Consider the following 12,584-nt stretch of genomic DNA (forward strand, 5'->3'; position numbering starts at 1 on the left):
GTAGGTTGAGGTTGCCATTTATATTGTAAAAGTGTTAAATAAAAAATGTGATCGCCTTTTCATTGCAGGGCCGGCGGCACACGGCTAATGGTGCTAACAACATTATCGACGCTAACGGTGCTAACAGCGTTAACCGTACTCGGTGTTAACAGTGCAAACTACGGCTAACAATGCTGCCAGAGTGAACAGAGTTTACTCGAGGGGGAACCGACGCATGGGAGCTACGTGGTCGGCGTTATCAGCTGCAACTGCAGTTACAGTGCTCAGTGGGGCACGCTCACGTGCACTAAAATCCGGCCCGGCTAGCAACACAGCTAAAGGACTTACAACACCCACTAACGGGGAAGAGCGTCTGCCTTCTCTGCTCATGTCAACGTTACTCCATTATATCTTTACATAGTTGTTTGCAGCTACATTAATGATCTCAATGTCCTATGCAGGGCTTTGAAGAAGTCATTCACACTTTCACATAACATGCTGGAGTCAGTCAATGAAGAAGGACAGTTTTAGAAGAAAAAAAAGTAACAAAAGAGAAAACAGTGAGAGGGAGGGAGTGATGATACAGAGATTGGGTTATAAATCTTGTTCTGATCAGGTTTCTCTGGTGCCCTCACACCTCAGTCTCTTTCTTGGGGTAATTAATCAATCCCAGACTGGAGGCATTGATCGGCCTCTTGCGGCCCTCAGTATGTTTACACTCCTCGATTGTATTTGCCACTAAGCCCCTCGCTGCCGCTCAATCTCATCGGCAGAAAATGTGACACTGCGCCTGCTGACGACGTGAGCGAAACGGTGCATCGATTGACATCTCGATGAAAATCAATCTACTTATTTTTTCCGTTGGTTTTGTTATAATCCTTTGTCGTAATCCTGCATTCCAGGTTGCAATACATGAAGTTTTACGAGGAGAGTGTAGGGGTGAGCCACACCCTCAGTGACGGTTACACACACTGTCCGATGTCGACAATATTTTCTTATTTAATTTAGATTTTTTTAAATATATCTTCATTTCTCGGGAAAGCGTTAACAAGAAATGTATTTTAAGACCTTATTCATTGCTTTTTTTATCATTTACAAATCAGAATTATGTAAACTCTTTTAGGAATACACACATAGAACTCAGCATCTCACAACAATGAAAAGACTGAAGAACATGCACAAAGGGAACTCAACCTCAGGCACACTTACCACCATTTTCATCCAGATGTGGCTGTTTTCAAAACGATGGCAGCCTGCTTGTTTGGTGTGCTCATATATATATATATATATATATATATATATATATATATATATATATATATATATATATATATATATATAATCCCATTGATTATGGGAGAATTTCCATTTAATTTTTTTCTGATGTTGCTACGCACGTTTCCTCAATGAAAATTACAGATCCGTTGTAGATTTAAATCATAATGGGATGTCAGAATTGAGCGTAGTGTTCACGTTAACGTTGAAATTGGCTCCCTGATTAACAAGAAAATTAAAAATGGACCCTTCGTGTCGAAAAGGTTGCCCGACTTCAGCTGTTTTAACTGGACGCGAATAACGAAATCAAACCAAACAATCACATTGATTTTCAGTTGAATGAAAAGCGCCGATCTCCATGAAACTTAAGTCCCACCCTGCATGATTGTAATTGCCATCTCCTTCTTAAATACCGCACAGGACCAGCTTTGAGTGGGTGGTGTGGTAATGCATTCTGTTCCCCCCCCTGCTGAGCTGAACTGTTGAGCCCAGCCTATTCACTGGCTTTTCTATGGGAGAAATTCTGAACGAGCAGGAGGTGTGAAAAGTACTAAGGGACATGCATCTTATCGCTGGCCCGGCACACATGCTGTTTTATCAGTTGATAAACACTTGGGTGTCACTGGTCACATAATATTTCGGTTTATATTCTTGGCTGGTAACAAGAGGTCCATTCAGTTTCCCTTCCCATTCACCACATGCATTCTTTGGCAAACCTGTCTCGGCTTTGATTGTCATAAACACAATTGAACCCTGCTTAGCCACGCAGGTCAGGCTACATAAACGCCATACATATTTCATGCCGCATCACGCTTATCTGACAAAAGGATTTCTTTCGTGAATTGAAATCCCGCCTCATATTTCATTAGACACTGAAAGTATTCGGTCTGTGGTCAGATGGGCTGTATGTTTTATTCATGTCCTCTGAACATCTGCTTGTCCGGATGTCAAAAATCATCAGGCTCCCCCAGGACTCCTGCCGGACTGGTTGTAAATGAACTCCAAAGTCGAGACTCAAACCAACCTGTCAGAACTCTCCACCACAGCGAGGAACCCTTCAATCCGGAGAGCCGAGGTGAGATGAGTAACGAAGATTTGAAAAGAGTGATGGAAGTCAACTTTGCGCCCGTTTTTTTTTCTTTCAAAGCAGGAATTCAAAAAGGAGCACGCTGATGAATTTGGTGCGATACTGTGAAAAGCTTTCTGACACAACTTGTGCGTCTTCTTCCCACAGCTTTTGTTGGATTTTTGACACTGCTGTTCACTCTGGCTCCCGGTCGACAAGTCTCCCTGAGTCACTGGAGGCTCGTGCCAACTGGAGGGAAAGAACCTGACCACTAACAAGTGTTCACTGACTCATAGCCGCCACAGTATGTCCCACTGTGTTTGTGTGTGAGTGTGCATTTGTGTCTTTATATACTATTCTATTATACACTATTCTATTTCGCGCTTTGCACCAATCCCACAGAAAATGTGTTGTCTTTTTTAGAGATGATCATATTTTAAACCACACATGCGGTGCCCTCACACACGACATAATAAACGGCAACCGCGTGGCCACGAAGTAATCGAAGTGCTAAAGATGCGATAGCTGGAGGTCTGAGGGCGGCCAACACTCAGCTATGACAAAACATCTATTAATGAAACTAAATGAAACCAGGAAATAGAGAAGAAAGTCAAATATAGCAACACCACCAAGAATAGCAAGTTTTTCTTCTTTGTGGGAAATAGTAAAAGAGATTTTCTCTGCCATGTTCTCTCTCACTTATTAATATCCATCGTTGGAAAACTAGTTAAGAACTTTAATATTTTTTTTCAGCGCGCTAATTAACACTCATGAAGCTAACACGCTCACAATGGCACGCTAACATGCTGCTCTATAGAAGGTACAATGTTTACCATATTCCTGTTTTAATTTAGCACGTCAGCATACTATCTTGTTAGCATTTTGTGAATTAGCATAAACAAATTACAGCTTTACAGTTCAACACAGATGTTATTGGTTATCTGGACAACTTTGACCTTTCATAGTCCACTCGACACCTAAAAATATAAACCTTAAACCTCCATGAACACGTTTTCTGGCCACCAGACACCATTGGAAACCAGCTCGACCTGCAACAGCATTTCCTTCTAAAGTCCACAGGGCAGACAGTCAGCAGACACAGGGAGCATCACCTGCATTCGTTTGTGTTTCTGACCAAATGATGGATATGTGTCCATTATTCACGCAGCTTCCAGCTCTGTTTTATGCTCCTCAGCTGCCAAATGTAGTCACAACACTTTGTCCCTCTGCTGTTTGGTGCTTGGCAGGTAGAGCACAGTGGATTTAAACGATTTTGTTGAAAACAGCTGTCTGCTGTGTCTGGAATCTAAAGTTAAAAGAACAACTGAATTTGCAGGTGGTATTATTTTTTAGTTATTTAGCTTGTATTGGATTTTAAATAATGTTCTTAATGCTCCTTGACATGTATGAAAACAGGCTGTATGCTACACTACAACTTCCTCTCTTTCCCCTGCATGTACATATTGCATTTCAACAATTGCTTCTAATACAACTCACTTTATAATCTACAGCCCCTTTAACTCTTCTTCATCAACGGTGTTGTTTGCCGTGTTTTGGGAGCACGATTCAGTGGTGACTTTCACGGAATCTCATTCGGGCTGCAATCAAAGCCTCGCTCCTCCCAAACAAACAAGGCTATCTGTATTTTTCCTTCCCGTTCATCTATCTCTCCACCTGGCAGCGAGGTGCCATCGACACAGAGTGACAGCCTCTGCATTCATGAGCACATCATCATCTGCCCCCCTCAACTAGAATCAGCCCTTCATCACTCAAACCTCACAAAGGCCACTGTGCTGATGTCTTAATGTGGATGGGACATTTTGTTTTAAATCTTAGAAATCAATGGTCCATTTCAATCACTTTCTAAATAATTGCGCATTCAGTTGGAAATTTGACTAACACAATGACTTATTTAGACTAAAATTGCAATACAACAACTTACTGCTGAATTCCAATTGGTAATTAATTAAGTGATCTCCCCCTGTTTGCCATCTAAGCACGTGAGCATTCAGTCATTTCACCTGTATATTTGTGTGAAGTCATCCTTCACTGCCAGCTTACTCCCTTCTTCCTTCCAATGGCCCTATAGATTTTCTCCAAGTGATAAATTGGACACGGGGAGCCACTGAGCTGTGACCAGGTGCCAACAGAGTATAGCTTTTTTGTCTTTAATGGGCCTAATTATGCTCGAGACCTTTAGAGCTGTGTGGGTTCTAATAACATGTCGTGCGATGTCACGCCACGGGCATCAATATAAAGAAGTAATGCGCTCAAACCGCTGTCGGAAAACATGGAAAGTAGCTCCGTGACTCAACAAACAAACAAACAAACACATCAAATAAACAAAGCAGTCACGTCTCAGAGCTTTGAAGTGGCAACAGGGCTTGAATGTGGTCCCCTATCTCTCCTTGGATTGAAGAAATGGATGGATTCTATCCCATCCATCACCTCCACCCCTCCCCTCACTCTCCAAACACAAGCGGGCAACGGTTCGCCTCGAGCCCATTCTCTCCTGTGACACCGTGGTGGGCAGAAACTTGGGCAGCCGACTTTGTGCTACAAAACCGTTTCACGCAGGTTGTGTATTTTTGGTGTGCTCTCAGAACGTCTTTGGCTGTTGTTTTTGTTGTCGGTGTTATTGGGCTTGTTGTTCTAGCGGTGGCGAAGTGGGGATGAATCAATCGGGCGGATACCGCAGCGCGTGAAAAGTTGTGGATGGTTACTTTTGCGCGTGGACATTCAAAGGACTCCAAAAGTTGCGGTACAAAACAAGAGCAGGCGAAATTCTCCCCTCTGCAAAAATATCGCCCGCAAGCAGGCTGGAAGACCATCCACTCCGGAGATCACAGCGAATCCGCAGAGCGCAGATGATCGCAACTGGTGTTTGTGGTGTCGCGCTGGTGCTGGTGTTGGTGGTCCTGATCCCGGTCGTGGTGAACACCGCCGGGACCCCTGCCCGCTACGAGATGCTCGGGTCCTGTCAAATGGTGTGCGACTCCCACGGGACCGCGGCCACGGCCACGGCCAAGGCGACCAACCCGGTCAAAGACAACCGCTTGGTTCAGTCTCTTCCAACCTTGATCCAGGGTCCTCAGGGAGAGCCGGGACGCGTCGGGAGGATGGGTCAGAGGGGTCCGCTGGGCGAGCCCGGGCCACCTGGACCTGCTGGTCCGCCTGGTGAGAGGGGGGCACCGGGTCCACCCGGAGCCCCCGGAGCCAACGGGCCCAACGGTGCCATCAGCGCGGCCACTTACAACACGATCCCAAAGATTGCGTTTTACGCCGGACTGAAGAAGCAGCACGAGGGATATGAAGTGCTGAAATTCGACGACGTCGTCACGAATCTGGGTAACCACTATGACCCCTCTTCGGGGAAATTCACCTGCTCAATACCGGGGATTTACTTCTTTGTTTACCATGTGCTGATGCGTGGCGGAGATGGAACCAGCATGTGGGCTGACCTCTGCAAGAACAACCAGGTAGGACCCTTCATGCTATCATTATTAAACAATCGTTTGATTTGTTTTCGCTTTACTCTTTAGTCATGTTTTTTTTTTAATGACAAAAAAACAACAACATAATCACAACATTTGATGAACAAATGTGGACTTCTCGCATTTTGCGCACAAGTTTTACGCGCAGTTGTACCTGGAAAGAACAGTAGTTAGTGTTTAGTGAAGCTGTCTGAGGGTTATTCTAGGTCTGATATGAGAGTGTCGCCACTGAAAAAAAGGCACGTTTCACCAGCAGAAATGTCCACTTTGCCTTCCAGGTGAGAGCCAGCGCCATCGCGCAGGACGCCGATCAGAACTACGACTACGCCAGCAACAGCGCCGTCCTGCACCTCGAGCCCGGGGACGAGATCTACATCAAGCTGGACGGCGGAAAGGCGCACGGGGGCAACAACAACAAGTACAGCACCTTCTCCGGCTTCATGCTGTACGCTGATTGAAACGCGGAAGACCCGCTCTGCGCACAGCTCGCCTCACTGCTCATGCTCAATTCACTGTCAGTTGGATTACTGGAGGCAGAGTTCACCATTTCCACATTGCAAAAGAGTCCAGAAAGATGCTAAGGACGTCATGTGGGGGGGGAAAAAACTGTTCCTTTTTTTGTTGTCGTTGCAAAACAGAGGTTACAGTGTATACAACATAATGATAGTATATGTTTAAGTGTGAATTGTATCCTTGTCAGATTGATTAGTGTCGCTATTGCACTCTGAACGAACTGTTTTGCCTTACAAATTAAGTTTGCTGACATGTCAAACATATTCTGCTGTGGTAACATACTGAGTGTAGGCTGAACGTTCAATGTATTGATCTTTAGCACTTCATAGTAGATGCAACAATAATACTCACATAATTCACAGTGTAGTTATTCCACGTGTGCTTCATTTGAAAAAAATACATGTGTTGCCTCTTGAGTGAAAATGTTCAAAGCCGTACTGTGATGCATGATTATACTGAAAGAAATTACATTTCAACTCTGTGCAGCATAAAAAAAAAAGCAGTTCTGTAAAAAGAAACCCCCTCTGATGTTCATGTTGAAGCCACAACACATCATTGTAACTCACTTTACTTGTCTGGATGTGACAGCTGGTCGGGGCCACCGGGTGGTCTGCTGCTTAGTCACCATCACTGAACTGGACGGTCAAACTGACAGAAAATGTTTCCGCGATAAGCGCCTGCTGATTGTGAAGCCCCTCCAGTTAGGACTGTCCGTTTATGTGTAACGTATCACGGGAAAAAAAAAATTAAATTCTTTGGCTCACTTTTCTAATCCTCTCAGGAGATTGATCTAAGTCACATAGTTGTTTTTTTTCACAGTCACTGTGGCGATCATGCCATTGATCATGCGGCGAAGTCCCCCTGTGAGGCCACCTGTTCCCAGATGAGAGGAGAACATGTCCTTCATCCAGTCGGCCTCCCATAGGCGCCCAGACACCCACTGAGGGGCAACAGGACAACTCATCCAACACCGCCGCGTCGTGTCGAGAGCCGAGCGGCATACTGATTACCGACGCGCTCGTTATTTTCATCCCATAAAACTTGTTTGCCGACACCAAACAAAGACACCTACAAGGATCGAGCAACGTCTTTGACATTGAAACAAATAAGCTAATTAACACGGGTATCGTGAGCGCGGCCAGAGAGAAAACTAAATATTTGCTTTGGATTGCATTCGCATTAATGCGGGCAAGAAAAAGCTATTTTTATGTGACGTAAACGGGACCAAAACAAGAATGCTGATGAGAGGCACTGTGATCCTACGAGACTCCTCCATATGGTTATTTCCTGAATATTATATATATAATATTATAAATACGAAATCAAGTTTGAATTAACGGTTGCCCACGTGCAAACTCCTTCAGCTGGATGAAACAGTTATTTTTCATTGGAATAAACAAAGCTAAACATTTTTGATACGCTCAAAAATTGAACAACATTGATATTAACGACAGATTTATGCACAACAACTCATTGGAAATCCTATTTAAAAATGACTTTGGCTGTGATTATTGCAACTATTTTAAAAGCATTCAGTCGTCACCTGCGGATTAAGCATCCGCGACGTCCAAGCGGCTCGCTCGGGTCTCACTTTTCTGCTTTATTTGAAGGTCAGCCAGCGTTTCGGGTTGTCGATGAGGATTTGATCCACCTGCTGCTGCGAGAAGCCCCTCATCAGCATCTTCGGCACGATGTTCTTCAGGATGTGAGAGTAGCCGTGACCGCCGTACTTGGTGAGACGGTTCTTGGTGTGGATGTCGTGGGCGACCACTATCTTGTCGCTGTAGCCCTCCTTTGCGAGGAACGCCAAGCTGCGCATGAAAAAAAAACGAAAAAAAACAGGGGCGATAAACACAACACGGCGGGCAACATACTGTATAAGAGAGAGAACATACTGCCATTGCCAGTCCAGGGTTCATACACATTTTGACGAATAGATTTACTTTTCCGTGACTTTAAACCAAATTTCCATGACCAAAAACATGTTGTGAAATCTCAGTGTACACATGAAAAAGTGATCAAATGTAATATTTAAACCAACAATAAGAACAAATGAATGAGAGACAATAGTTTGATTGAAAGAATACATATTTATAGATGTACTCAGTGTACGCCTGCTTATATTTTGAGCGTCTTTCTTTTAAAAGCATAATCATTATTTCAAACTTAGTGTAAATGAACGACATGAACATATGAATATAACACATTTACGTGACTTTTTAAACTTTTCCTCTTTTTTTTTTTCAAGGACTTTTCATGTGTGGTTGAACCATTTTTTTCTTTCGTATGTGCAGACTAACATGTGTCCGTCATTCATCACTCCTCCCTCCACCGCAGTGGGAGCTGTGTGTCTCAGTTGTTTTTTTTTTGCGAACGCCCCCCCCCCCCCCCCTTCTACTGTAAGACATGTTCTTCTCTCCACGTGGTGTTAAACAGAAAAAAAAACTGCATTTTCCTCTAAATTATCTGCATGTGACGTGGCTCTACGTATAGTAATATGTACATTAAGGGACTCTGTTGAGGAAAAAGTGAAATGGGTTTGATCTAAAAAATAAACGCTGTGGTCAAATTTCATCATGTGCGGACACGTCGACAAGACACCGGATAACTCACAAAAGAGATCGCGCCGCAAAGACCCGTTTCCCCCTGACCAGTGTTACTCACGTCTTCACTCTCTGGCTGTCGCTGGGCATGTCCAGCTCCAGGTTGTACGGGTAGTTCAGCATCTCCGTTCCAAACAGATCGTACTCCAGGTAACTCCCCAGCTTGGCAAACTCGAGCAGTTCACCCTCGTCAAATATGGTCCTGCAGGAGAAGAGTCAAAGGAGGGGGATTTATGTGGCATTTCAAATACGAAATGCACCTAGCAGCTTGGGTTTTATACACAGACACACACGTGTGTATCTATCTATCTATCTATCTATCTATCTATCTATCTATCTATCTATCTATCTATCTATCTATCTATCTATCTATCTATACACACACACATATACATGTACACTCCGTATATTTACAGAGATTATTCAATGCAATTTCTATAACTTTCCAAAAATGGAGAAGACCAGTGATCAACATAAGATTGGCTAGAATAATTTGTTGTAGAAAGCAAAAAAAAAATGATATTGGGATGAAATGTAGATTGATATGCCATCTTATCTAACACCACATTTAGGTAATGCTTCTTTTTTTTCATTAAAAAAAGGTCAAAGATAGCATGTGAATCAACATTTAAAATCAACTAGTTTGTCAGAAAAGAGCTTATTTTAATTTTAAAAATTGAATGTACACCGTAAACATTTGCGGTCGTCCTTAAACATTTGAATCATAACGCGACTCTAAAAATAAGTTATAGTATTTCCACTAAATAAGATGATGTTATTGAAAGAGCACTTCAGTTTAAACTGATCGACAATCAGATTTGACATCCCCATACATTAAAAGGTGATCTTTCTTGCTGCAAGGGGACGCTGATCACCGTCCTTTACAGTAAACATGATTCCCTTGCAACAAGCACAGCTCAGGAAATGACATGAAAGTGCATATCAGGTCATTGTGCAGTGGACTCTTCTTAAAAAAAACCCAACTAAAGTCTGAAAACACACTGATGGATTTCCACGGTTTGGTCCAGAATTTAAAATAACGAACCTCCTGCTTTTGTTCCTTCGTGTCTCTGAAGTTGGGTTGGACATCATCAATGATGAGCTCACTAATGAGTGATATCCCGCTACATGCAGCCTCCTTTCAGCTGTGAGTGGGACCTGCGGCAACTTCTTTCACATGAATACATTTTAACACAACGACTGTGTAACACTGCTGAGTTTTGAGTGAACAAGAACATGACTGCATGAGAAAAAGCCTGCAACTGCCAGAATACAGGGAAAATCTGCCGGATCGTCTCATGACACCTAACAGGAAGAGAGCTGTTGTTTTTCCAGTTCATCCATAGCTACAGAGACTTTCACGTGGGAGACGGTGAAATTAATTGATTATCTTCTTAATTTGTCAAGCATTTCTCTTTTTAGTGAAGGGAAACATAAATGTCAGGGATGGGATGTGAAACAGGAAGTAGTGAGGCTTACGGGAAAGGTCGCCCAAACTGTGATTGTAACTAATCAAAAGTCAACACCTCTGTTAAAAACGACATACTTTCCTGGAATAACTGCTTTTTAGGGACTCCTCACCTGTCCAAGTGTGACATGACAGTTTTGCTGACGTCACCACCGGCCTCCTGGAGAATCCGGACCACCTCGGCTGGAGCTGCGGGATCCCTCCCCGGATGGATGATGACGGGGCAGCCGAGCTGGGCCTGAGCGTGAGCCGTGGCCCTCAGCACCTTGGTCTCACTCTCCGTGATGGGCCAGCCGGTGCCGATCTCCCCGATCACGCCGCAGCGGATGTCGGTGCCGTCGGCGCCGTGGAGCACCTCGCCGACGATGATGTCTGTGAGCTGACGGGAGCGGGGAAACGAGGACTCTTGTCAGGCGCGTTTGCACCCCTTCGACAGGCTCGACGCACGTGAACAACGCACGTCGGGCCCGAGTGATAATATCGAAACATCCATAAAGAGTACGTGCACATTCCCATTGCGTCGTGACGAAAAAAAAGGGCCAGACGCAGAAGCCGGAACACCCGCTGGACTCAAAACAAAACAATCAAAAGAAACGCGGAGGTGGAACGAGAGATGTGTCAAATCGTCAGCACAACCGATTAAAGCAGGACGTTCTTCCTGTCTTATGATTGAGACAATCAGTACCGGTGGCATGCATGCCAGATTGTGAGCCCTACGCTCAGACCGGGGCTCACCTGCTCCACGCTGGCTCTCTTGGTGCCCTCGGTGTGGGTGACGTCCACGTAGTAGCCCGCGCCCGCGACCACGTGGACCCCGGTGTTCTCGGCCAGCCGCTTGAGGGTGGGCAGGTCGCGGTCGATGCCCGCGGTGGTGTTCTCCACCATGGCGCCCCCGCCGGCCTTCCTGTACGCCAGCAGCTCGTCCTGCACGGCGGCCGTCTCCTGCTCCAGCAGCAGGTTCTCGTGGCAGCTGTAAGGGTTCTGCCTCAGCCAGTGCATGTGCCGCATCTGGAACGGGTTCTGCGCGACCGCCTCGTCACCCGGAGGGGGCGGGAAGTAGCAGCAGGCAAAGGTCATGGTCAGGTGCTCGTGGGTCATGGTTCGGCCCAGCTGGTCCGGATCCACCAGGCCCAGGACGGTCTGGACCTTGCCACTTAATGCTGACATGACTGGTGTTCAGGGCGTCCAACAACATGAAAAGACACATATTATTAATGCATTTTTTTTTTAAAAAATATTTATCTTGTTTATACCAATACACACATGGCCAATAAAGCTGATTCTGATTATTAATGTATGTAGAAATGACACACATATCAGATGTTGCAACGGTTTGGCAACATTGTAACACATCGAACAGGATTGTGTAGTTCGAGTTCGAGGCTGTTGACCTGTGGACTGCAAAACGTAAGTGGCTAAAACTGAGGCGCGAATCGGTAAAATCAACCGAAACCTTTGCGCACTAAAATGAACTTTCATCCTGAAATGTCTATAAACGGTTGACAAACAAACCACTGACCTTGTTTTCTGTTTAATGTGCACCGCAAGTCGAGCGCTCTACAACTTTCCCGTTTGCAGCTGACAGGAGCATAAACAGCGCGAGAAGTGGGAAACATCGCGAGAGATCACGGGACCACAGGCGCGTGCAGGAAGTCGACAGGACGTCAGCAGAAGCAGCTCCGTCTCAACGAGCAACGCCAACTACAGCGATGTTTCTTATGGCACATGGAGCGGTTCTTTCAGTCTATTTAGGGATACGTGTGCACATAATATCATATTCAATATTCGTTTTGAAAGACACAATAAAAAAAAGTGTCTGAAGATAACTATATCTGTTGTTCTATGGATTGGAAACTGTAAACCGTTATTCTTTCATTTTAATTTAACATATGACAACAAATATAAACTATAACTTACTAAAAAATATGTTTGTTTTTCACGGAGATCAAATCTACATTTTGGTGACAATTTTGGGAAAAGTCTCACCAAAGTTTCTGACATTTTAATAAGCTAACAGCAACAAGTTAAAATGTCACTATGTCAGCAGTAAAAGGGCTGTTTCAAGAATCCACAAAGGTTGGACTTGTAAATGTTAATAAGTTGCTATAGTTGACGGAGAGATTTGGTCTATGCTGAGGTCAACATTCAAACAATTAATGATTAATGGCTTCTTATTGGTCTATAAA

At 44.4% G+C, this 12,584-nt stretch overlaps 2 protein-coding genes across 2 annotated transcripts; one reads left to right on the plus strand and one right to left on the minus strand.

Moving 5' to 3' along the window:
* The first annotated feature begins 5,040 nt into the window (after positions 1–5,040).
* Positions 5,041–8,032, plus strand: c1ql3b (complement component 1, q subcomponent-like 3b). Its single transcript, XM_068571183.1, has 2 exons — positions 5,041–5,799; positions 6,093–8,032. The coding sequence occupies exons 1-2, from the start codon at positions 5,188–5,190 to the stop codon at positions 6,270–6,272; spliced, it is 792 nt and encodes a 263-aa protein (XP_068427284.1). The 5' UTR covers positions 5,041–5,187; the 3' UTR covers positions 6,273–8,032.
* pter (phosphotriesterase related) lies at positions 5,861–11,980 on the minus strand. Its single transcript, XM_068571182.1, has 5 exons — positions 11,918–11,980; positions 11,134–11,567; positions 10,512–10,777; positions 8,992–9,132; positions 5,861–8,138 (listed from the first exon to the last, which is right to left on the minus strand). The coding sequence occupies exons 2-5, from the start codon at positions 11,563–11,565 to the stop codon at positions 7,928–7,930; spliced, it is 1,050 nt and encodes a 349-aa protein (XP_068427283.1). The 5' UTR covers positions 11,566–11,567; positions 11,918–11,980; the 3' UTR covers positions 5,861–7,927.
* Between the last annotated feature and the right edge of the window lie 604 nt (positions 11,981–12,584).

This window comes from Clinocottus analis, unplaced genomic scaffold (genome assembly GCF_023055335.1).
Source record: "Clinocottus analis isolate CAN_PGR_092001 unplaced genomic scaffold, fCliAna1.0.p SCAF_11, whole genome shotgun sequence".
NCBI classification, from domain to species: domain Eukaryota; kingdom Metazoa; phylum Chordata; class Actinopteri; order Perciformes; family Cottidae; genus Clinocottus; species Clinocottus analis.